The sequence below is a fragment of the Gracilinanus agilis genome, chromosome 1 (genome assembly GCF_016433145.1).
Source record: "Gracilinanus agilis isolate LMUSP501 chromosome 1, AgileGrace, whole genome shotgun sequence".
Lineage (NCBI taxonomy): Eukaryota > Metazoa > Chordata > Mammalia > Didelphimorphia > Didelphidae > Gracilinanus > Gracilinanus agilis.
The window spans coordinates 420,986,271-421,013,450 of record NC_058130.1 but is presented as its reverse complement, the minus strand read 5'-3'; the positions used below and the strand labels follow the sequence as shown (position 1 = coordinate 421,013,450).

At 35.5% G+C, this 27,180-nt stretch overlaps 1 protein-coding gene across 3 annotated transcripts in view; it reads left to right on the top strand.

The window, feature by feature from the left end:
• Positions 1-27,180, top strand: part of FHOD3 (formin homology 2 domain containing 3) — a 703,058-nt gene that overhangs the window by 345,761 nt on the left and 330,117 nt on the right. For all 3 annotated transcript variants that reach the window (XM_044664978.1, XM_044664968.1, XM_044664960.1), the window contains exons 4-5: positions 13,509-13,576; positions 22,227-22,332. In XM_044664978.1, the coding sequence (XP_044520913.1) occupies positions 13,509-13,576; positions 22,227-22,332 (174 nt within the window). The remainder of the gene's footprint in view (positions 1-13,508; positions 13,577-22,226; positions 22,333-27,180) is intronic.

The window sequence follows — 27,180 nt, the reverse complement described above, 5'->3', positions numbered from 1 at the left end:
CCTTTGTGACACTATGCAAATATGCCTAATGTTTCTGTGCAACAGCAGCATAATTTCTAAAATGAAATGATTGGACTTAGTGATCTCTAAGTGCTCTTCCTGACATACAACCTATGATCCAGTGACTTAGAGGAGCTGAATTTAATTCTAGATTCCGCAGCTTTTGCTAGTCTAGTGATCATGAGCCAATATAAGTTAAGATATTCCCAAGCTTCAGTTTCCTTATCATTAAACTGACAATCACCAGCATCTCATAAGGTTGTGGCAACAAAAGTGTCATATAGATGGTGACTATTATCAAACTATGAGAACGCGAGGTACTTTCTAGGATGATGACTAATAAATTACTACTTTGGGGTAGGGTCATTGGGGGAAACAGCAATGACAACAACTAAGTAGCTTCACATACCAGACTCAATAAGGATCAGAGTAGCAGAACAAAGGCAACAGCAAATTAAATCTTTGACCCAGCAATATCACTGTTGGGTTTGTTTCCAAAGGTGATCAGGAAAAAAAGGAAAAGGACCTATGTTGTAAAATACTTATAGCGGCTCTGTAGTGGCAAATAACTGGAAACTGAGGGAATCAGCTGTGCAATGACTAAATAAGTTGTGGCATATAATTATGATAGAATATTATTGCGCCATAAGAAATGATAAACAGGTTAATAAAAAATAAACAGGAAAAGACCTAGATGAAATTATGAAGAGTGAAACAAGCAGAACAAAGAGAACATTATATCCAGCAACAACAAAAAATACCATTTGAAGAATAACTTGTATTTGTTCACCTCCAGAGAAAGATCTGATAAAGAAAAATAAGCAAGACAGAGTTTTATATAGACTTTTTTTGGTCGAATGTTGCCTTCTCAAGTGAAGGGAACTTTTAAGTAACAAACAAATTACTTAATTAATTAAAAAAAAAAAAAACTTGCTTCTTACCCCAACCTTCCAAATGAAATCATTGGCAAGTCTAGAGATGGGAGGGCCTTGGTTCGAATTTGACCTCAGGCACTTCCTAGCTATGTGACCCTGGCCAAGTCACTTAACCTTCATTGTCTAACCTTTATACAGTATTGGTTCTAAGACAGAAGATGACATTAAAAATATATACATCAAGTGATTACTAATGAAGCCACAAACATGACTCTAGATTGAGAGTTAAAGTGGAATATATTCCTTCATTATTACTGTGCCATGTGATTTATTTTGGTTCTCTGACATGAAATCTCAGGGGCAAATTCCTTAGAAAAGATGACAGAAACCTGAGCTGAGTGTTACCTGGCCAGGGACAGAAATATATCACCTAAACTTTGTTAATTAATTTTCTTCAAGTCAAATTTTGTCACATTTTACAAATTTGTTTCTCTTTATTTCCTCTCTCCACCTTCACTCTGCCCTGTACCCAGCCCCCAGCATATAGTTAGTTAATTTACTTACTGCTCAGTGAGAGATACCAGCTTCCTCAGAGGAATAAAATGTTGGCACTGCTGAACAGTTGAGAACACTTCCTACCTCCATATTTCCTATTGTATAGCAACAAACAATACTTTTTATAAAAGATGCTGACACTACAGCTAGTGTAAATAGGATTTAAAAATATAAAAGAGTGTAATTTGCCTATCAATGAATCCCCTTTCAGATTCTATACTTAGTGCTGGCTCCAGACTACCAGGAATTAGGTTGATTTGCCAGGTGAAAGAAAAGCCTTCTTTTGGTGTCAGTCCAAGTTTTTCTTTACAGTTCTAGGTTAAATTGTTTGATGTGTGGTGAAAGAAGGGGATCTTAAGTCAGTTAATTTTATATCCAGTGATTTTAAGCTGAAGTGATTAAGGCACATCACATTTTACTTATTTTTTTTTTATTTTTTTTTAGTGTAAAGTGACCTAGTCAAGTAATTTTTTCTCCCTTCTCCACCTCTATTGATCATTCCCCACCCCCTTCCTTCACTGTCAATTTTACTCTGACTTTATTACTGACTCCTCTTATCATTTTTTTTCTGTAAAGGTGGGGACTTTTATTATCTTTCTTATCTTTGTCATCATCAGTGTGGTACTTTTTAGAGCCTCAGAATTGTGATACTGTATGAAGAATGATAAAATCATTGATGTTTGGAGCTAGTCTAATTCTTTAATTTTATAGCTGAGGAAACTGAGGCCTAGAGTGCTTATGTGATTGACTCATCTGGCCAGGAGGAAAACCAAGAAGAGAACCCAGATCATGTAGTCCCTGGTTCAGGGCCATTGACTTTGAGCAGTATGACAATGTGCCATCTCTGAGTCACAGGTTGTTACTCCATAAAATAGACATAATAACAATACAACTATATATCTCACAGGATGTCATAAGGCAAGTACATTGAAATGTGAGCTACTACTGTCATCACTATCCATAACTGGTTTTCCAGTGCATATGCACAACACTTACATTTCCAAGCAATATTAAAAGGCATCTTTCAATCTTTTCAAATGACTTTATTCCTCTGTTTTTTTTCAAGGTAAAATGGGAGTAAAGATAATCTAGACCAGCATTGGTGAACCGATGGTATAGGTGCCAAAGATGGCATGCAGAGCACTCTATGTGGGCACATATGCTGCCCTTCCTCTCCACCTCTATCCCCAGAATTTGTTACTAAAAAGGCAGAGGAATTCAGAGTTTCTCCCTTCCCCCTCTCCACTATGCCTGACATTTTTTCACATTATCTGCCCCTCTGTCTAACAGCCTAATAGGTGTGCTTCTTCCCTCACCTGTCTGTGCTAATGTAGGATGCTCATAGGTGGCAGAGCTGGAAGGGAGCAGAGCGCTCAGGCCCCTCCCTTTGCCTTCTCTACACTCACTGAGGATATTCCTTACTTCATTTGCCCCTCTGCCCAGCATCCCAATGGGAGCAATTTCTCCCTCCCCTGTGTGGGGGGTAAGGGAGGTCAGGCATGCCTGGCACTCAGTGGGGGTGTGTGAGGCATAGCACGTGGTCTCTGGGGGGCAGGGCACACCTTACTGGCTCTAAAAGGTTCACCATCACTGATCTAGACCTATGATTTCATTAGTATGGGGAATTCCAAGTGTGGAAAGTCCTTCTTCTTAAAGAAGTTCTACAGAATTTGCTAAAATGTATATATAGCCTTGGGAATAAATACTTTTTGACTGATTGATTGTCTGGAATCCCTGATTTGTTAAAAGTAATTTGCATATGACTATCTTGTGTTAGAGGTAGAACTTATCCCCAAATCTTCCTGGCCCCAACACTAGCACCCTATCCAAAGTATCAAGCTACGTCTCCATTTTCCTGATAATTTCCTTATCATAATTATTCATAATAATTCATAATTTGACAGAATAGTCAAAGTTTATAAAGTTCTCTCCTTTCAACCACCCCATGAGCTATCTGTAGTACATGTATTGCTCTCCCCATATTTCAAATAAAGAAACTAAGTTTCAGAAAGATTGTGACTTGCTCCTGATCCAAAGCTGGCAAGTATGAGAGTTAGTACTAAGACCACCTGACTTTCTTTCTAGTTCCCTTTCCAATGTACTCCTTCTCTATAGTGTATTTATTGTGGTTCTCTAAAGGAGATATTTCCTTTTGAAATTAGAGTTTGGAGGAGGGTGGCATGTTTAGAAAAGTTTGAAGGTCAAGGAGACTGTAATAATTGATAATTAAGCTCACTAACTGGCCCCTTCCTACCTGTCCAGTCTTTTTACCCTTTACTCTGTAGTGATCTTGTAATCTAATGACAGTATCTTGTTTATTCTTCCTAGAATGGCATATTCCAGCACCAGACTCCATGCTTTTTCACTAGCTAGACATGTGCCTGGAGCCATCCTTCTCTCCTTATCATTTTATCCTAATTTCCTTCAAATCTCCCCTTCCTCATGAGGCATTCTCTGGTCCCACTAGTGAGAGAAAGGCCAGTGCTTTTCCTTTGAGATTACTATACTTCCACATTGAGATTGAATTATATGTATATATATATGTATATATATATATGTATGTATGTATGTATGTATATACACATGTATATAAAATATACACAAGTAGAAAAAATAGGTTTGAACCATATTGTATGTAATGGAATTAAAATGCCAAACAGTTCATTTGAATAACCATATCATTTATCCAGAAACCCTGTCTCAACCCTATTAGAGATTTCATATTAGCCCCCATTATCTAGATGCCTAGCCATTGTCCCTCCCCTGCCCAAGTCCCTAAGGAATCTTTTATAGCATTTCCTCTGGATTCTTAATCTTGGAGGAAATTAGAAAACAAGTTTCTACCTTAATAGAGGAAGCAAATAACAAGAAGGAAAAAGGAAGGTACACACATATGTTAACTTTTTGTATACTAAGCAGATAAAGATTAGGACATTTTCATCAATATCAAGTTAGGACACATGACCTGATCTGTGATCTTTCTCATTTCTTTTCTGGAAGGGTAAACACTTCAAAACTCTTTTCTTCACTTTCTTTAATTTTCAATCCCTATTTCTTTAGTTCAAAGATTGATTTACTGAGCACTTAAATAATCAAAGTACTGCAGAGGTAGCTAGGTGACACAGTGGATTGATAGCCAAGTCTGGATATGGGAGGTCCTAGGTTCAAATCTGGATTCTGACACTTCCTAGTTTTATGATCCTGGGCAAGTCTCATTGCTCATTAAAACTCATTGCCTCTCTCTTACCACTCTTTGTTGGAAACAATACACAGTGTTGATTCAAAGATGGAAGGTAAGGATTTAAAAAATTAAAGTAAAAATAAAAACAAACAAATGTATTTCTTCCTTCTGAGTATAAAATGTTAAAAGAAAAGTGAAAGGACAGGTGTTGTTTCTTATAAAGATTTTTAGGGTTAAATAATTGAACCTTTTTCAATTTATGAAAACTGGTTTTCTAGACTATCTGTAATTAATATTATAGGATAAATAGTTTCAACCTACAAAGGATATCTTGGCATAAAAGACCTGGATAAGTACGTGTTGAGAGAGAACATTATAGCAACACAGCTGGAAAATTCTTTAAGAATGCTGCAGCCATCTCCTAACTGCATCTAAAAATCTTTATATGCAATTTATTAATATAATGTGTAAGAGGGAGAAAAAACTACTTTAAAATGTTTGCTGAGAATCCTATTTTATGTAGAGAACAATTATATATTAAGCATATATAGTTTTCTTGTGAAAAGAAAAGGCTTAATTTCCTGATCTGTGAGCCTTTTCCCATATTTTGATGAACCCATGGTCTCATTGATGTGGCAACCTCTTCTAAAGTTGCAAATAGTAACCAATCCATGGCAAATCTTTTCCCCATTCCCTTCCATCATTGTCCATAGGAGATTTAACCAGTGTGATAAAGGTTTTCTAACAGTTGTTCCTCTGTCATTCTTTGCTTTTCCTACAGAAATTGCTTTGCTTTTTCTGATTGTAGATGACCTTGACATCTTACTACTTCTTAGATGGAAATAACTCTTGATAAGACATCACAAACTGTTTATACCCCACTTGTGTCTCTTCCCTAAGTTTTCCTTTCCTTAGTGATGGTGATGATAATTATAGTAATCCATCTATCTAACATTTTTGTAGTGTATAAACTATTATCTCATAAACTTCCCCCAAATCAGTTTTTAAAAAATCTTTTTATTTGATTAAAACAATTAATAAGCATTTATTTTCTCTTTCTCCCAGGTCCTCCTCTAGTACCTTACCCCATTCCCCCATTGGAAAAAAAAAAAAAGAAAATCCTTGTAAAAAAACATGACTAGTCAAGCAAAACAGAATCTTTAACTGGCCATGTCCAAAAAAAGTATGTCTCATTCTTCATCCTGAGTCGATCAGCTCTTTAATCTAGTGCTACTGAGTCAGGGTTGGCCACTGTATTGATTAGAATCTTCAATCCTTTCAAATTATCTTTCTAATATTTTTGTCTTTGTATAGTTCTCCTGGTTCTGCTCCCTTCATTTAGCCTCAATTCTTCCCAGGTTCCTCAGAAACCATCACGTTTGTCATTTCTTATTATGAAATAATCTGTTACATTTATAAAGCATAATTAGTTTAGTCATTCTCCAGTTGATGGGCTTTCCTTTTCCATGGTTTGTTTGGAGTATTTTGCCACTAAAAGAAAACCTGAAATAAATATTTTTGTACATATGGGTCCTTTTTCTTTTTCTTTGATCTCTTTGGAGAATAATAAACTTAGCAACCACCTGTTTTCCAGAGGGTAAATGATGGTGTCTTATGAAATATATGTTAAAATTGGTGGAGTAGGAAATCAAATATGAAACTTTTAAAGTCTTTTTGTTTTGGCTTTGTGGTTTTTTCCAAGTTAAGTTTGTTGAGCTTAAATGAACCTTTCCAGTTACATTTTGTTATCTGGTATTCAATAATGAAAAAATTGTCTTTCTTTTAGAATAACACCAAATAAAGATCTGGCCTATCTAGACTATCCTTTCCTATGAAATTTTTATTGTTATTTCATCCATGATGGAATGTCAATATTATTCTCTTGTAAGAAAGGAGACCTAACACATGACATTTGTTAAGAAGTTGATTAAAAAGACAAATCATAGATTTCTAGCATGCTAAGAGATGCTGCCTCTTGTGATTAAAATGAAACTCCATTGCCAGTAATTTGTACAAAGGAGGGAAATGCCATAATATAACCAATGCCAGATGGCTGAATTTCTAGTATAGGAATAGTTTGGTGTTTTATAATACATGAAACAAAAAAAAGTTTTAAAAACTTTAGAATCATTTTTGACATGCTTTTTTTTATTGAGCCAAAATATGTCATATTCTTGTGCATGTTAGTGAATTCTTGAACACTGGAATTATAAAGAGCAAATCTAACTTTAGAGTTTAAGTGAAATCACTTTCATGAGTATTTAGGGAGGAAGACTCCTTAAAAAAAAAGAAGTACATAATTCAGTAGTAAGAGCCAATGTTGTTTGAATGGGTACATTTAGAAGGATAAAACAAATGAGTGGAAAGAATTTTGCTTTGAAAAAATCAAGGCAGTTGGAAATATGTTACCTAAATTTAAAAAGAAAAAATTGCACCTTGTACTTTAAAAGGAAAAAAGGAAATGCTTTTTTTAAATGAAAGACATTTATGGAAAGTTGGATGGTTTTATTTTTATGTGTTCTCATAAAGATATAAACTGAACTAATTTTCCAAAGGATGCTTATCAAAATCAGCAGTAAGTTGAATTTTAATGCTTTTTAAAATTCCTTTTAGAATTTAAAGATACTATAAAATGATCTAAGGAAGTTTCTCTTATCAAACAGTCATGAAAATGGCTATTAATTCAGGATGTTTCCAATTTTATAAAATATACTAGGGAGAGACCGCATAGTGGATTAGAGGGCCAGATTTGGAATCTAATTAATTAATCAACATTGTTTATTAAGTACCTACTGTGTGGCAGGAACTATGCTGGGCACTGTGATACAAAAAAATCCCTGCCCCAAAAGAGTTAAAATTCTTTGCAAGGAGGAAGAGAGAAAGATAGCATATACTCGTATAAGAAGATACTAAATATATCAAAAAATAAATATGGGTTGCTTTGAAGTTGGGGAGAGGCATTAGCATCTGGAAGAATCAGGAATGCCTCATATAGGAGGTGACCACAAGTCAGACTGTGAAGGAATCCCTTCTTCTAGAGGAAAGGAAGAAAGATGCTTTATTTAGTACCCTTTATGAGCTAGGCATTGTGCTAAGCACTTTACATATATTACAAATATACTATTTGGTCCTCATAACAGTTCTAGGAAATAGGCACTATTATGATCATCCCCATTTTATAAGTAAGGAACCTCGGGCAGACAGAGGTTAAGTACTTTGTCCAGAGTCACACAACTAGTTAATATCTGAGACTGGATTGGAACTCAGATTTTCCTCATAAGGAAAGGTGAGCACCATAGAATTGATGTTTTTGAATTGTGGTGCAAGAGAAGATTTTTGAGAGTCTCTTGAATAAAAAGGAAAATAAATCATTCAATACTTAATGAATTGAATTCAGAATAGTTACCAGAAGATCAAATATTAAAGCTGAAGTTTAAATACTTTGACCACATAATGAGAAGAAAGGCCTTATAGGAAAAGATCCTGATATTGAGAAGAAACCAAAGGCAAGAGGAGAAGGAGACTATAGAATATGGGATAGATAGTATCTTGGAAACAATGGACATAGACTTGGATAGACTTTGAGAGATACTGTAGAATAGAAGACCTGGTGTGCTATGATTTGTGGGGTCATGAAGAATTGGACATGACTGAAAGACTAAAGAACTTTCTTGACTCCAGGCTCAGTACTGTATTTTCTCCTCTACATAGATACCTTAGGAATGTGAGGTGAACCTATAGCACATGTGCCAGAGGAGGCACTCAGAGCCCTCTCTGTAGGCACGTGCACCATTGCCCCAGCACAGAGTTCACCAGAGTTCCTTACTAGAAAGCCAGAGGGATGCAGGGCTGGGCTACTCCCCTCCCCTTCTCCACATGCCTGACTCATCCCTCTGAAAGGTTTGCCATCACTGTCTCAAGGGAAGTAAGGAGGTGAAGAGGGACAGCATTCCAGGCATTAGGATTACCTATTTAGAGTTAGGCAGATATGAGATAGAATGTTGTCTTGGAGGAACAACAAGAAAGCCATTTTGGCTATACAGTAGCATGTGTAAAGAGGAATAATGTATAATAATCCCAGAAAAAAAAGAGTGGAGCCTGCTTTGAAAAAAGAGAACCGAGTTCAAGTTCATCCCTGAAACATTATGAACAAGACTTTAGGGGCATATGGAAAGTACAGGGAGCACTGGCAATGAAATGAGAGGTACTCATTTTAATCAATTTATCACAGGCCTGGGTAGGATGGAGTTGGAGATTCTATTTACCCTTCTTGTTCTATAGGGATATATTTTTTGAGGAAAAAATTGCAAAACAAAATATTCCCCAGTTTAATCCTGAAATGTTGTTTTCTCACCATAAATATGAACTTAATTGTTTTTACCAGTGAATTTTCTTTAATGAGAAAACCCATTTTAACACTAGAAAGTCAGCATGGGAGTGGATAGGTTTATCAAATGCATATCAAATATTTATTGAGCTGAAAGTTGCCTTCAAGAGGCACGCTTTTTAAAAGAAATTTCAGAACCAGAAATAGAAATAACTTCTTGAAATTACTAGAGAATTATGGAATATATAATGGGGAAGGGATTAGACTTTGGATATAAGATAAAGAAAGGAAGGTTCAGAGTATTAAAAATCATTAAATTTTAAAAACTAATATGACATCAGTTGTTTTTCAAAACATGATAAGCATTTAATAAACCTTAGTTAAGTTTAACTGGTAAAGTGAACTTAAGTCATGATTTAGGTAGACTTTCAAACAAACAAAAATGTGTTGTTATCCTTGCCCCTTAGTTAAATAGAACATTTAATTAGCCCTATTGCCTTACTTCCTTTCTTGAATTAGATTCAGCACTCCATTTGGATTAAAGGAGCTATTTTTATATTCTTTTTACTTTCAACTGATAGAAAAAGTCCCTTTTGCTGATATTTTTTCAGGGGCTTATATTTTGTTTGCAGGCAGTTCAGTATAGGCTCTCATAAAAGAGCTGAGGACTCTAGGTGGTACCAGTTAGAACCTGAGACAGACTGAGCATTCCAAAGAGTCATTGAGGACAGACTTATTGAACATGTCCTCTTTTGATTTCCATAGGAGGAATAAGTGAATGATGTAATTATTTATGGCAAACAACCTGCCTTTAACAACAGTTCCTTAATGGCTGTTCAGTTAGAGAAGGTGTCCTGCTAATATTTCCACAATTGTGATTTGTTCTTGGCAGTTAGAGGAATGAGGGCACCAGGGTTAGCAGTAGAAACAGATATTAATTCATAAAGGCTAATGAACTATCCCATTAATGTAGCAGCTAGGTGGCATAGTGTACAGTTTTAGAGTCAGGAATACTTCAGTTCAAATTCTGCTACAGATGTTTCTGAGCTAGATAGTTTTGGGCAAGTCACTTAAATACTGTCAGCTTACTTTTTTCTTTTTTCTTTTCTCTGCCTCTTCCTCTCCTCCTCAAACCAAAGAAGGCATCATTTGAAAATAGATTTGTGTGTGTTTAGATAGATAGATGGATAGATAGATGGATAGATAGATAGATGGATGGATAGATAGATAGACAGACAGACAAATTGATTGATTATGTCTTTTGTGTTTCCATTTTTCGGTTCATTCTTTGGAGGTGAATATTTATAGATTATTACTCAAATATTAAATCTGCAGTTATATATAATGTTCTCTTGGTTCTGCTCATGTCACTCTACAGTCTCATTTTTCCAAACTGTAAAATGGGGATGGTGATGATAATAATACCAAATTTCTAGGGCCATTATGAAGATTAAATGAGGGAATATATGTAAGGCACTTTGTAAACCTTAAAGCACTATGTAAAAGTTAGTTATTTTTATCATTAGAAGTAGTTACTGTAGTGCCTGGTTGCCATATAATGCCAATTCAGAAATTCTGACCAAGCTCCAAAGCAAATTACAATCAGTCACCCCCAAATGGATGTATTTCCTGAAAACACTTGTAGCACCGTCTATACTGAGTGAAGAAAATTCTGGCCTCTCTTTGAGTACCATCTTTTGAATACCCCACTTCATGTTCTCATATAATTGCACTGTGGCTTATGTAGTCCATTGGTAAAGCGTTCTCTTTTAGTGTAGGTGGTCCTGGCAAAGACCTGCTTGTTCTGAATTTGAGGTATGTTGTGAGAAGTGGAATTTAGAGGGAGAGGGAATAAGCCTAGGGAGCTGTGTGCATGCATGTGTATGTATATATAAATATAAAAATATATATATTGCGTGCACACACACACACACACACACATACATATATAGCTGGTAAAATTGGTAAAACTATCAGAGAGACAGCAACATTTTCCTTTCTCAGGCTAGCTTCAGAAATTTAATAGGAATTACTTTCTAAATTCCCGTAAAAGAGTCATTTTTGGTTTTTCCAGACCTTTTGATTCATTGATATTTGATGATGAATAAGCTCTATTCATTTGGAAAGGTCATAGTATCTTGTGAACCTTTTTTATGCTTTGTTTTAGGGAATTAGTTATTCCCACCATTGTGAATCACTCATTCTTAACCAAGTTCATAACTGTTTTTAGGAAGCGTGTACTGAATGTTCATTGGACTTTGAAGACTAATTGTTTTTTGTAATTTGTTTTTGTTTTGTTTTGGGGTTTATCCAAAAGATTAGATGCATGGTTTCTACCTTTAAGGAGTTTATAATTTATTTGCAAAAAGTTTTCCATCATACCCTCCATGATATCTTACAAAGCAATTCTAGCTGCAAGGCCAAAATTATTTTTACTGTATTATTCTGAGTCATTTGGTTCTTTAAATGTTGAAGAAATCATTCATTTTCATTGGATCAAGGCAAGGCCATAATTAGGGAATACTTGTAGGGAGGAAATTTCTGAGCTTGACAGTGATAGATATGGACCTTGGACTTATTTGTGACTTTGATCTTTGACCCTCATTTTTTTCCTTTATTTGTAAAATGAGGGGCTGAAAGAGTCATCTAGGTAGCTCAGTGAATAGAGATTCAGGCTGGGAGATGGGAAGTCCTGGGTTCAAATATGGCCTGAGACACTTCTTAGCTGTATGGCCCTGGGCAAATCACTTAAGCCCAATTGCCTAGCCCTTACCACCCTTGAAACTGATAATCATTTTTGATTCTAAGGCAGAAGGGGGTGATTTCAAAAAAAGAAAACAAGGGGATTAAAGCAAATGATGTCTTTCATTATATTGGAAAGACATATAAGTTAAGAGTCAGAGAATTTGGGTTAGAATTCCATCTAAGCTTCTACTAGCTATGTGTCTCTGAACGTCACCTAGTACTTGGCTCACATTAAGCACTTAATAAATGCTTATTGATTGATTGAGTTCATGGACATATGGAGAGGGTAGTCAAGAGTGACATGTTGAAAGTGTTAGTTTAGGAAAATTAGTTTGGTAGGAGTTTCCCAAATCGAAATACAAGCCACCTTCTCCAGGGCCTTCCAAATTTTCCAGATTGACCTTTCAAATGACACACATCCTATTCTTTCTTGATTTCTTTTTCTTTCATCCACTCAAACTCAAGTATCCAGATCACACACATACTTGTTTGAATCCTGCTACATTATCCCTCTGTCATCCCTGTTCTACTGATAACCATTCTACATTTTATCACGAAAACACCCAGGAGCGAGATCACACCAAAAATGATCAAGAACATGTCTTAATGCTTTTATTGCCTTATGGAAGGGAGCAGTAATTAGCAACTGAGGACAGCTGAACAAACACAATGTCTTCAATCCACACAGCTGTCTGCCTCCCCCTGGGCTTCTCAGATCTAACAGGATTGTACATATGGTTAATACCGCATAACCTAACACTTAATTATATTCATATCCACATCTGTTATCACAGCCCATTTGAGGCACACATATACTGAACTTGATCACTGTTTGTTCTGTACTCGCTATTTCCATTTTTATGTAGATAGCTAGTTTTCAATCTTCTTGTTGGCTTCTGGTAGTCCCATGTGGTCCTGTCTGTTAATTGGGGGCCCCATCTATTTTCGGACATGTTTGTTAAAAGCTTTCTCTATTGTCTTTTCACATGACAGCCTACCCCCACTATATTTGCTATTTCTATCTTTCTTCAGACTTCCTCATTTGTCATTCCTTGGAGAGGTTTTGCATGTAAATATTTTCATTGGATGATGAGCTTAATTATTATTTTACTTAGAGTTAGTTCTCTCTGAGTTGTTTAGTTTAAATTCTATATAGTGTTAATTATGCATTTTCTTATACTATTCTTCAACTGTATAAAGATAGTCTTATCTTCTTCATTAAGTTATAAGATCCTAGAAGGCATGTATCGTGTTAGTCTTACGTTTCTCTTGTGGGCCTGACAATGCTTACTTAGTACACTAATAGGTAGTAAAAAAACTTTTGTTGATTAAATGATTAGTGGGGAGCATGAAGTAAGGAGTCATCAAAACAGAGCCTGGGAAAATAGTGGTCTGATAAAAAATAATGGGTGAGTTGAGAAGAGGTTCTGATTTGAGGAAGAAATGAAAAATTCTTATTTTGATAAGTTTTTGGAAATGATGTGTATATGTACATGTGTGTGTGAGAGACAGACAGACAGATAAGACAGAGACAGAGAGATACAGAGAGACAGAGGCCAGGGTTAATGATACACATTTGGGATCTATTAATGTATAGATGGTAGTTGAAAGCTTGAGACGATCAAATGATATTTTGACTTTTTATCCCATTCTCAATTATGAAACTCTTTCCTCAATTTGAATTCCTGTATATTGTTATTTGTCCTTCCTCAGTTCTCATTTCTTTTTTACTAGAAATTCTTAAGATGAATCCAAATCATGAGTGTGTCTTAATTAACCATTTAGACATAAATATTAATGTTATACATTATATTGTTTATTTCAGAAAAGCTGTATAACTCCAGTGGACGAGAGTTAAGACGGGCCCTTTTCTCCTTGAAGCAGATATTTCAGGTAAAAAAAAAAAGATTTGACTTAATTCTCAATTGGAGAATGCTAACTTAATGCAGGTGTATTTGTACTTCATTCAAAGGGAAAATAGGAAAAGTTATCTATAGCTTAGTAAAGAAATATCTATATAAGACTGAGATGGTCAATATTGAAATTATACTCTCTATTATTACAGAGGTAAGGTTTACTTTGCCTATTCTCTTGTGCTTATTAGAACAAATGATTATGGCAGAGGATCATATTTTCTTTAAAAGACCTACTTTCATACCCATATGTGTTCTCACCTTTTATTTGAGGATCTAGTTTTTCTGAGGACATCCAATTGATAATTTGAAAAGGCATAAAAAATTCCGGTAGGCATATCATACTACTTCACTATTTAATCATGTCCATTCACTGTTGACTGCCATATTCTACTCCTACAAAACTTTTTATGACTCCAAGTTGCCTACAAAAGTCAAAATTCCTTAATTTGTCTTCCATCTATAATGTTGGTACCACCCCACATTTTCATCTTTATTTCACATTACTTCTTTGCGCATAACCTATTCTCCAGCCAACAACTGTTCCATGGCCCAAAATTTCGTTCTGTGCCTCTTCTCATGCTTTTTACCTATATTTGTTTGTTTGATTAAAAAAAATCAACATCCTTTGCCTTCTATCTTAGAATCAATACTATGTTCCAAGGCAGAAGAGTGGTAAGGTCTAGGCAATGGGGCTTAAAAATGACTTTTGCACGGCCCCAAAACTAGGAAGTATGAGAGGCCAGATTTGAACCTAAGACCTCCCATCTCTGGGCCTGTCTCTCAACCCACTGAATTGCCTAGATTAGTGATTCCCAACGTGGGCACTACCGCCCCCTGGTGGGTGCTACAGTGATCCAGGGGAGGCAGTGATGGCCACAAGTACATTTATCTTTCCTATTAATTGCTATTAAAATAAAAAAAATAATTTCCAGGGGGCTAAGTAATATTTTTTCTGGAAAGGGGGTGGTAGGCCAAAAAAGTTTGGGAACCACTGAAGATTCTTCCTTTATATTTGTAATATTTTCTTCTTGCTCTGTTTGCTCTTAAATATTCTATAGAGTGATCGGCCCACATTCTGAAGGCCTCCTCTAAACTCTGACATTTTGTGGATACCAATGGAACATTGAAGAGAACCAGTAGTTATCTCTTAAAACTCACTGCTTGATCAGACTACTTCCTTTTCAAGTCTGCTGTGTCCTTGATAATATCTTTTATAGTTCCTCTCCTGATTGATTCTTCATTTTTAATATGTTCTGGCATACTTATGCCTATCTTTGATCTCTTCATCGTCCTTCAGATGATCTATAATATTTATTTTTTAGAGTTGAATTATTCCACAACTGAAAGCTGTATAAGATGAATGAAAGAATATCAATGTTCAAGATGGACCTTTGTTTCAGGAAGAGATTGGTGTCAATAAAATTACTCCACAGTTTCTTCAAAGCACTTCAACCTGTTCTTTTTCTCCTAGTTAATTCTAGGCCTAATTCATTGTCCATTCATAGTGCCCATACCTATAGTACTGATGGAATGGTTTTTATGGTCCTTCTAATCAATTGTTATTGAATTGGGTATTTATAATTGATATTATCCATGTGAGCAGGTTAAACTCTCAAATGATTGTGAAGCTCTTTGGGGATTCTTTGTAATAATCTGCAAATTGTTGCCCTATACATATTTTTCCATTTTACTTATAATTTCTTTGGTGTAGGGGACTTCTGATGAGGAAATTCCCACCACCAATGCAGATTTACAACTGTTCTGCAGTTTATAATCTTTGAAAGCTTAGTGGGGCACTAAGAGGTTAAATGACTTATCCAGAGTTTCAGAGACATCATTTGAATCCAGGCCTTTATTATTTTATTTTAAAAAATTGTTTATATTTCATTTGAAATATTAAACAACTTTAAGAACATTATTTCATCCTTCCAATATCCTCAAAAAACTCCTGATGGACAAATATTGCCATCCCCACAGAAAAGTCAGATTAATACCTGATATTTGTTGAGTAAAAGACAGACCTAGTGAAGTCAAGGTTTCTAATTTCTAAGCCAGGACCACCCCAGATTCTAACCAAAATAATTTATTGTCAGCAATGAGGCAATATAAAACACAATTTACCTATGTAGTATAGCTTTGCTTTTTCTTCTCACAGATATTTCTCTGCCAGTTGGTAAAATTGTGTACGATATTAATCTTGATGATTAGCTGGAGGTACTATATGAGGGTACTAGTCATTACTTTTGCACAATGAAGCCATGTGTGATTTGACATTTTAGTTAAGGCAATAAACATTTGTTATATGCTTGGAAAAACTTTCTGACTAGACATGAGCTCATCTAAATGTTCATTTTTAACATATGGTGGTGGAAAAGGATATGGATGGAGAGAAAATTATTTTTTATTTCCTTTTTACTTATGGGTGTAAAGTAATTTTCCAAAAATTCATGATATCTTCCCATTTTCTCTTTCTCCCAAAGCCGTGATTATCTCAACTGACTGAATTAAGCACAGATGTCTTTCATTTCTTTTAGGGCACTGCATATAACTTTTTTCCCCCACCTGAATAACATATTAGAGCTTTCCCTATGGTTTCTTGGTTCAAGAGGTGACGTCTTTAGTGTCTATCCAAATTTAGCCCTTGTCCTTGATCCATGTAATTTCAAAAATATTATAGACTTCAAATAAAGGCTTAGTTCCATATAGGGCCAGGAGAATTAGGCCAGTTACTTCAAATTATTTTTTCCCATTTGGAGATAAACCATAGTTACTGAGTATTCCTTTAATACCAACCTTCCATTATCCCATTAGGAGTTCTAGTATTTACATCACTGAGGTTTTTACTTTTACTTTGTTCTTATAATTTTGGCCAAATTCCCTAACTTTATCCTGGACATCTTTAGATCCAAGACATGGCCTTATGCAGGAAATATACAGAAACATAAAGGGAGAATCCTAGATCATAAATTTAGAACAGAGAGGAACTTTGAAATTATCTCATCTAATATCCCCATTTTATTCATTATTAATATCATTCTCTTCTTCCTCTGCCTCCTCCTCCTCCTCCTCCTTCTCCTCTTACCCAGGCTAGAAGTGAAAGCACTACTTATATTTCTCTTCTTTTAGACAGACAAGGGAGCTTTGATCTTCTTCATCTGCAACTTGGGCTATTTTTTGCCCCTTCTTAGGCAATCTGGAGGCCTCCCACTCCCAGGGGTGGGGCGGGGGTGGTGTCACCATATTGATGATAGCTAAGATAGTACCATTTCTGCAGAGCATACTGCAGCTCCCAATTCCCATTTGCAAGAGATTCTTTCAACCTCAGCATCTCTGGTAGTTGGGATGACAGGTTTGGACCACCTGTAATGCAGTCCTCTTGGAAAAAGTGGAGGCCCTCAGAAGTGGTGTCATTTCCAAGGTGATATAGATGAGAAGTGGCAAAGCACATATTTGAAACTAGGTCCGCTTACTACAAATTGAGCATTATTTTTATTATGTGTAGTTCCTTTCTCTTGTAGTTGGCTATACATCATTTAACTAAACAGACAAGCCTACCTTTTTGTGTGCTCAGAATAAACAGCTATCCAGGAACATCTGCCACAAAGCAACAGCAGTTCCCATCCTCATAGTTATTCTTTGGGTTAAGGCATTGTTTCTAGAAGCCCACTTTTAAAATTTTTTTGACATTTCCAGTTTTATTTATTATTTAACATGGACCCTCAAGGAGAGATCATGCTCTTCATTCAAACAATATGCTTTTTTTTAAAAAGCACATTCATTTCACATTTATATATTAGAAACCCACTGTTAAAATTTGCATAAATTATCTTAAATGGGAAGGTAGACCCCCTCCGAGGAACAAGTTTAACATACTAGCTAATTTTTACTCTAGACATTAGCAAGGCCTTGGGGAAATAGGACAGATGATTTGATTTTTTAAAAAGAAAGAAAAGGATTCCCCAAAGGTCCACTGATACTACCTAAGAAGGTTATTATACAGTGAGTTGATCCAGTAGACACTTCATGTGTTGGGGAGTAGAAGAATGCCATTGTTTCCAAGTCTTTTAATCTTCTCATCTGAAATTTCCTCATCTGTAAAATGAAGAGATTGTTCCAGAATATCTCTAAGTTCTACTGGTAATAGTGAATTCAGGACCTTACAAGACCAGCCCATTCTTTTGCAGGCAGCTTGCTTTAAGCAATTTTCTTTTTCTACCTATTGCTAAAGCTCTCTTCTAGAGTCACATAGAATAAGTCTATTCCTTTTTTCACATCATAGTCATTCATATATTTAAAGACAGATATCAGGGAGTACCCAGCACATAGTAGCTAGCACATAGCAAGTGCTTAATACAAATGGCTAAATGTCCTCATTTTCTTTAACCATTCCTCATATGTCTTGGTTTCTAGTTTCCATGTTATTCTGAGTGTCCTCCTATATAAATGTTTAAGTGGGTTAATCGGTGTACCCATAAAATGTGATGCCCAGAACTGATAATAACACTTCAGATGCAGAATATAGCATCAGCTCCCTTGCTGTACTCATATTCTCTGTCTGTCTGTCTGTCTGTCTGTCTGTCTCTCATTGGGAAACTTTGGACAAATTGTGCCTGTTTTTACTTTTCCAGAAAATATGTGCCACAGTTCCACCGTTCTTCTATATCATTTCATAAGCTGGCTACCCTAGCTTGGTATATAATTTATCTTGACCATCACATAACCTCATTCAAAGCTGCTAGATGATCCCTTATTATCTCTTCACCTATTTGAAGCTCCAATTCCCTCTTGGTTATGTTGATTTTCTCCTCTTAGGTTGAGGATAGTTTTATTAGATAGAGACTATGGAATCAACATTAGAATGACATTGTTTCCCCTCTTCTTTGTTGTCTGTTAAGGCTATCAAATCTATTCTAAATGTCAGGTAAGGTCTAACCTTCATTCCAGTCTCTACCATACATTACAAAGCTCTTTTCAATTGTCCTTAGAGCATTATTCAGAAGCTTCAGATAATTTTCACTTTTCTGCTTTCCTGTTAATGCTCTTACAGATCTGTGACCTTCTTTTTAAAAAATAGGCCTTGGTTATGTGTTTCTTCATCCAAATTCTGTATATGGTCTTTGAAAATCTGAGTACTTTAAAGAACTCCTTTCATAGCCACATTGTTTTTGACAAATGTCTCTTTTTTCTTACTCTTTGGGATCATTAATTCATGATTCCATTGCGAGAACTTAAATTTAATTTTTTATTTAAATTAAATTTAAATTTAATTTTTAAAAATTTAAATTTTAAAAGGCTTCTCATCCCTACTGAGATGTCTTCCTTATTCATCTAAATTCATCGTATCACACAATCTCAGAGTTGGAACAAACCTGCAATATTATATCCTTCAATCTCATATCTAATGCATGAATGTACTCTAAAGTATCTCCAATAAATTGCTTAGCAGAATGGAGGCATTCTGTAAACATGACTAGAGAGTAGAATTATTGGGTCTGGATAACATAACAGAGAATAAATGTCTGAATCTGGAAAGTGGGGGAAAAATTCTACTTTGCTATCCTTATCCCAATCCTTCCACTTTTTAAAATGGAGAGCTTAGAAAATAGAATAAATAATCAACAATTACTATGGTTTGTTTCCTGGCCATACTTCTCACTTAATGGTAAAAATATGCAGCTATATAGGATATAAAGTATTTCTATACATGCTTTCTGATTCCCAATCTGGGATTACTCCCAGGAAGTACTCCCTAGGCTACACATCTGTATTGCCATGGAGGCAACTCAACTATAACAGGTGATGAATGAAGAAGCAGGGAGGAGAATCTTTGGGTGAAGAAGAGTAGATCAATATAGTAGATGGAAATTGTTCATCTGTTTTAGAGGAAGAGTAAACAAAAAATGAGGGGCTGTTGCGAAGCTCTTATTTAAGATTATAGAAGCAAACAACTCACCTTGCTATCCATCAATTCCAACAGCCCTCATTGTCTATTATTTATTGAGAAATTAATCATGGACTGTTTTGATATCACTTCTGTTGAAAAGCTGAAATGTTATTAGGTTTATATTGTTGTTTTAGTTTTTACTCTCTCATGTTTTTCTCCCCAGCTAAATAATATGCCTCATGAAGGCCAGGACCATGTCTTATTCTTCTTCTAATATGCTCTGTCACCTGGCATAGGAAATCAGGGTTCAATAAATGCTTATGGATATTACATATTCATTGCCATCATTTCAGAAAACAGTATGTCTAGGTAGTTGTCATTCTACCAAGGAGATGTCTACTCCAAGAACAGATTTATTATAAAATTAATATCTGAATAGTAAGATCAGATTGGTTTGAACAATAAAAATAACAAAGGCACAGCCCCATAAGCTTTCAATGGATTAGAGAGTTATAAAGCTAAAGGCAATTTTTAATTAACAACGTGAGACCTCTAAATTAAACTTTATTTCTGTAGAATTTGTTATAATGATTCCATTGCTAGCCATCTCATGAGCTCTGTAATATGCTGTGTGCAGAATCTGCAAAGGAAACAAAGCTGATACCAGGTTTTCTATCATGAATTAGAAAATTAGAGGAAAATACTTTGAAGTACTTTGAAACCAGCAGAGAAGGGGAATTTTCCACCATCCCTATTATTTCCTTCAGCAAGCTTTTAGATCTTTTTTTGGTGGTGGTGGATTTTGTGTGTGTGTGTGTGTGTGTGTGTGTGTGTGTGTGTGTGTGTGTGTGTGTGTGTGAGTGATGCATTGTGGGGAGCTATTGGCTTTTGGTTTGAGGCTTGATTGGTTTGTTTATTTGTAGAGTGGAATGACAATGAGATGTACTTAGAAGAATAAAATATTAGAGCTAATAGAGTTAGAGAGCATCTGCCTCTCTACTATACCTCTTAACAAGCCTTTTTTAGTAAACATGGAATTTTTAGAGGTAGAAGGGATCTTGGGTGTCATTTAGTCTAATGCCCTCATTTTACAGATGAGAAAGTTTGAGATAGGTCTAGAGAAGTTGATCATTGCCAACATCGCTCATCTAATTAGTGTCAGCTGAGAATAGAATTCATCATTCCTGGGATACTGAAGGTGAAAAAAGTCAAATTCAAAAGATACTTAAAGGGAAAGCAATAGAGAGCACAATGCTTTCTTTCTTCATCTTTCCCCTCCCCCCCCCACTCCTGCCCCATTCTTACCATTTGCACTGCATACAGAAAAAAAATCCAGTATTTTTGGCCTGCAGGGTAATTGCTTATCTCTGGGACAGTGGAAAGAGTTATGAATTGCAAATCAGAGGACCTGAGTTTAAATCCTGCTGGGTTACTTATGACCTGTGTGATCTTGGGCACACTCTCAGCCCCAGTTTTCTCATATGCAAAATGAGGGGAGTGGACTCCTAGGCTCATTGAGGTCCCTTTCAACTCTAAATAGAGAAGACTGGTTAACATAGCAGGAAAAACATGTGTTATATAGTTTTTATTATTAAAAAATGAATTATAACCAAGTAAAGTACAGTGAATGTGGCATATTTTTTTGGATACTAAGAGTGGTAAGCCTTCAATGTGATCATACATAGTTAAATGGGAAGGATTTTTTCTTTCTAGCTCATTATTTCACTGTTAAAGGGGACTCTGCTGTTGATGTTCATTTCAGTCATCCAAATCAGCAACTGTTCTTCATCTTAGAGAGCTGCCTGGTATAAGGAAAAGTAAAATAATTGGCCATGTTACATAACCAGTATGTGGCAAAGGCACAGTTTGAACCCAGGCCTTCCTGACTCTAAGTCTGGTCCTTTGCCCACTACTCCATGATGACTCTCAATGGGATCTTACCTATAGAAATAATTTTTAAAAATACTCTAATAGTTTTTATTGTATTTTTCCCCAATTTGTTTTCTGACATTTTGAGATGCAAATTCACTTCATCCTCTCTTCCCTCCCTGAGAAGGCAAGCAATCTGATATAAGTTATACATGTGCTACCATGCAATACATATTTCCATAGTTGTCATGTTGTGAAAGAAGATATAGGTCACACATACAAGAAAAAAATTCATGAAGGAAATAGAATGAAAAGTGGTATGCTTTGATCTGTATTCAGACTTCATCAGTTCTTTCTGTGGTGATGGATAGCATTTTTCATCATAAGTCTCTTGGAATTGGCTTGGATCCTTTCATTGCTGATAATAGTTAAATCATTTACATATGATCATCATACACTGTTCTTGTTATTATGTTCATTGTTCTCCTGGTTTTGCTCACTTCATTTTGCATCAGTTCATTTAACTCTTTCCAGATTTTAGAAATATATTTTTAAAAAGACAATAGATGCTCAGTCCAGCATGAAACTTTGGAGTAAATGGGAGTTTCAAAGACTGAAAACAACAATCACAACAAAAGACAGTATAAAAGACTCCTGACAAAGTAGAGAACATCCACTTGCCTCTTCTTTTTTAGATGTCTGAAGAGTTTATAAATACAAAGTTATTAAATTTCTCTGGGGATATTTAAGTAAACTTATTTAAATAGAACAAAAATATTAGTGAGAATATTGCTTCAGTAGTTTGAGTTTGGTTTAACATGTAACCCAGAGAGAAACCATATATGACATCAGTTTTTCTCCCCTTCCCTCTCAGGATGACAAGGATTTGGTACATGAATTTGTTGTGGCTGAAGGTCTCACTTGCTTAATAAAAGTGGGAGCAGAGGCAGACCAGAATTATCAAAACTACATCCTTAGAGGTAAGTAACTAGCCTTACTTTCATGACTCTCTTAAAGAATGTTATTGGTTTTCTTATTTAAAAGATTTAATTATTTAATAATTTTTTTTCAGTCCAGACCTGTCTAGGGTCCATTTTATAGGTATAAGGAACTTATAATTGGGAAATTCTTTGTGCCTTTGCAGATAGGTAACTGCTTTCAACTTCTAGTCTTGAAGAATTGCTTGAGAAGTTGTGACATGCATAGGGCCACACAGCCAAGGTGTATCAGAGGCAGAACTATAAAACCAGACCATCTTGATTATGAGGCCAACCCTCTATTCTGCCTCTCATATCTGACATATTATTCAGGGAATTTCCATTTCAAGATTCATATGATACAGAGGAAAAAATCTTTGCTATGAACCACTATTTCTATTTGCTAACATCAAAGACAATTTTATGAGTTTCATGAAAAAAGTTCTTCCAAAAGTTTTCTTCAAGTTTTTCCTCAGATTAAATGTTAATACAATTTTTGATTGTTGTTTTCAGACATTTTGTGGTTCATATTCTTTCCCTCCCTACCTCCCTCCATCCCTGGAAACACCCTTACTTCCCTAAGGTAGCAGGCAACACAATATAGGTTGTACATAAGTTATTACCTACCAATATTAAAAAAATAATAACACTTACTTTCTGTCTTAGAATCAATACAAAGTATTGGTTCCAAGGCAGAAGAGCAGCAAGACCTAGGCAATTGAGGTTAAGCATCTTGCTCGGGGTCACAGAGATAGGAAGTATCTGAGGCCAACTTTGATCTCAGGATCTCCTACCTCCAGGCTTGACTCTCTATCCACTGATCCCCTTAGCTCCCCCCAACTCCCAACGTTTTGAGAAATAAGCATTGAATACTCAAGAGAAATTATTAAAATATTTCTGGTTAGCAAAAAGTCTACAGTGCTAGAGTGTATTTAGATGAAATTTGGTCATCAATACCTAGGATGTCCAGGTTAAAAGAAGTCCAAATTAATTCTCAGTATACCGCGCACAACTGGGGTAATTTGGTTTCATGATAATCACCAAGAACCCCAAGGTTGAGGTCATTTTCCCCATTGATGTGTATGGCACTTCTGCCTCCTTGTCAAAGACTTGGCAAAGCAGAGGATTGACTTGTTCCCTTAAAGAAAATGTCAACTCTTCATGTTCTTGGGTCTTGGGTAAGGGATAAATCCTTGTAATATGTGATTAAAGATCAAGTCAACTAGAATTATAAGGCAGTCAGAACTGAATTGTCCTCACATAGTTCCTGGCATGTCCTCCAGCCACAGCCATTATTATCTTCTCTGCACTGTCATTATCCTCTTACCCAACTCCCTGGGCTTCTTCTTTCTTCTCTCCTTGCCTCACACTGCCTTGCCCAGAAACCCATGTCAAAGAAAAGAAAAACACAAAGGAAAAACAGTAAAATTAAAAAAAGCAAATGTTAGTGTTTTCTTTGCACTAGATAAACACATGGAATTTCACACATGTATTTTGTAACCCATTCCTAGTTGCTGTTCTGCTTTGTTCTACCTTAGAATAGAAATTTCAAAGGGCTTATGAATATTTACTTTTTAGAAATTTATAATCTTTTGCCATGCTGATGGTGGAATCTCACTAAAAATTGTTAAAGGTTATGATTTGTGGATAAACTATATAATTTATTATTCAAGAAAAGACTTGAGATAGAGTCAGAGGATACTAGTCATCCTCAGCTTTCTGAAGGGTTAGCACATGAAACAGGCATTAGGCTCCTTTGGTTTGGCCCCAGAAAGCAGAACAAGGAGTGTTGGGTTGAAGTTGTATAAAAAGGCAAATTTAGGCATGATTTAATGAAAAATTTCCCAACATTTTTTGAAAAAATGAGACAAACTGCTATCAGAGGTAGTAGGCTGTCTTTAATTGGATGTGGCTAAGTTACATACATATACATATACACATGCATATGTGTTTGTGTGTATATACATGCATGCATGCATATGTGCATGAGCGTGTGTGTATGTGTGTGTGACAGCTCAGTGAATAGAGTGCTGGGCCTGAATTCAAGAAGACCTGAATTTAAATTTGATTTCATATATTTCTTAAATGTGTAACCTTGGCCAAGACACTTAACCTCTGGTTGCCTGACCAAAGACCCACTATATACACGGGAGAAGGAAATGGATAATCCCATCAATGTTTTTGCTAAGAAAATCCCTTGGATAGCTAAGGGCCAGGCAGTCATGGTGAGTTGGACATGACTGAATTGCCTGAAGAACAACATGTGTATATGCTGCATGTGGAGACACATGGAAGTTGCCTCTCCCATTTGAATGCAAACTTCTCTAGGCCATGAACTATTTTTGCTTTTTCTCTATGTATCCCTAGTGTTTACCACAGTGGCTGGAACATAGTGAACACTTAGTACCATTAATGGTTTGATAAATTGAGTATATCTTCTACCCATTGACTTTACTTTTTCTTTTTTAGATGAGTTTTAAGTAAGATGAACTAGAGAGAAGGACTGTTTCAATTCTAGGTTAAATAAGAATCTGAATTTTAGGTACTCATCAGTAGATAAAATTGCCCTGGAATTTTGTCACCTTGGATGACAACACAGAATGCATGATTATCCAATTTTCAGATGGCATAAAGCTGATAGAATAACTAAATACCATGACACAATCAAAATTCTAAATGATTTAAACAGACTAAAATGCTTTGGTTCAAGCCAATAAGCTGACACTGGGTTAGTGATTTTACTGGTAAAGGGAACTCCATGATAGGAAAACCTCTAGTAATTTAGGATGGCATCTTCTTTACAACTTAGAGTCTCCGAGAATTGCCAGTAGTACTGAAACTTAACTGAAAGGTCAAATGACATGCCCAGGGTCCCACAGCCAAGATATATTAGAGGCAGGATTGAGTCCAGGTCATCTTGGCTTTGAAGGTGTCTCTTTATCCATTATACCTTACTGCCTCATCTAAGATAAATGGCACTGAATAGGATAAATGTAAAAATCTTCCAAAGCTCAACCAATTAGCTTACAAGTTGTTAAGGAGGAGCTATCATTATTATTCTTCAAATTTAAATTTATTTATTTGTTTGTTACATTAAAATATCCAGTTAACTTCCTCCCTCCCTTTCCTCTCCCCATTAGAGAAAGCATTATTTGAACTCTCTATATAAAATTGTTTTACTTATTTCTATTTATTAGTTCTTTCTCTGGAGGTGGACATACACAAATCATCCTTCAAACAATATTTCTGTTGCTGTATATAAGTTCTCTTGGTTCTACTAATTTCATTCTTCCTAATTTCATATAGGACTTTCCATGCTTTTTTTCCAAAATTAACTTGCTTGTCATTTCTTTCAGAGCAGTAATATTCCATTGCAATCGTATGCTATCATTATTGAGGATGCATTTGGTTTGTAGTGGATGTAAAATCACTAGCAAAAGCTACTCTTTATAGCATAAATATTCTTTCTAAAAATATTGGTGACTCAAAATTTCTATGTATATCATTAGGTCTAGTCATTATATTATTATGTTTGGGGTTTCAAAGGATTTCCAATGCCTGGAAATAGGAAATGTCCCAAAATAAGATCTTGATATTAAATATGAACATAGTCCACCTAGGTATACTTTATTACCTTGCTACTCTTAGATAGTGTTACCTAAATCTATTTCTTTATGTTTAAGCCAGAAGCTTGGGTAACTTGGCAGGTAATCATATTTGTAATTGTGGAAAACACATAGCCACCTGTGAATTATTCTCCTAGTTAGCCAGCCACCAGAAGCTTTTGGTGTGATTGATTTTTAAAAATTATTTAATATTAGGTTATTTCATAAAACTATAGTCAGAATTTATATCCAACAGTGGGTGTATTTAGGAGAATGTATGAATCCTTTACCCACAATTCTAGAAGGAAATAACATTTGTAGACTCTTAACTATTTTCCCACATCTGTTTTTAGAACATTTTGAATTTATCTTTCTTCTCCTCCTTCTCCTTCTCCTCCACCCCTGGATATTTGAAAACTATTACTTCAATTTGATGTCAGCTCTTTTCAAGTTCCAGGAATCTCTGTGTACTTTTAGTTTAAGGACATATCTGGAGAGAGATAAAGATAAGTTTTGAATTATAGTGTAACCAAGTTTCTCCAAATGTGAGAAGGCTTTTAAGAAGAACATTGAATGTACAAGTAAAAATAACATTTATCTGTCTTATCATTTTTGGATGACTATAGTGAATAATCTAAAGCTTTTGTGATAATCATGTACTTAATAGAAATCGAATTTGGTATTTCATTAGCTCATAGCTGTGGTAATTGAAATAAAATATTTGAAATGTTTTAGAAAAGAAGAGCATATATTTTAAAGAATTCACATATTGATATGCTGAAGCTTACATATAATACATATTCAAGAGAATGGAAACTCTCTGAACCCAATACATGTAACCATTCCCAAACCATGCTTCACATGCTATTCAGTCATGAACTAGAAAATGATGGCTAACCTGGCCATCATGTTATCATCCTTGCTACCAGAGATGTCCTTACTCTTTATATCTTTCTCTTAGGACAAGAGGGAAGTTAATATTACTCTAATCATTGGAAAGGGCTTGATAATCATCTGTCTTATGGTTCTATTTATGATCCCTAGGACATTCCAGATCCAAAAATCTTCTCTCCTTTCCCACATATGTAGTTGTTTCTCATTAGTCTAAAAACAGGGATTGTGTCATTTTTGTCTTTGTGTCTCCAGCCCCTAGCATCGTTCTCAGTACATACAAAGTTTGTTGTTGTTATTGTTAGTTGTTCCCAATTGTGTTTGACTCTTCCTGACCCTTTTTGAGGTTGTTGTT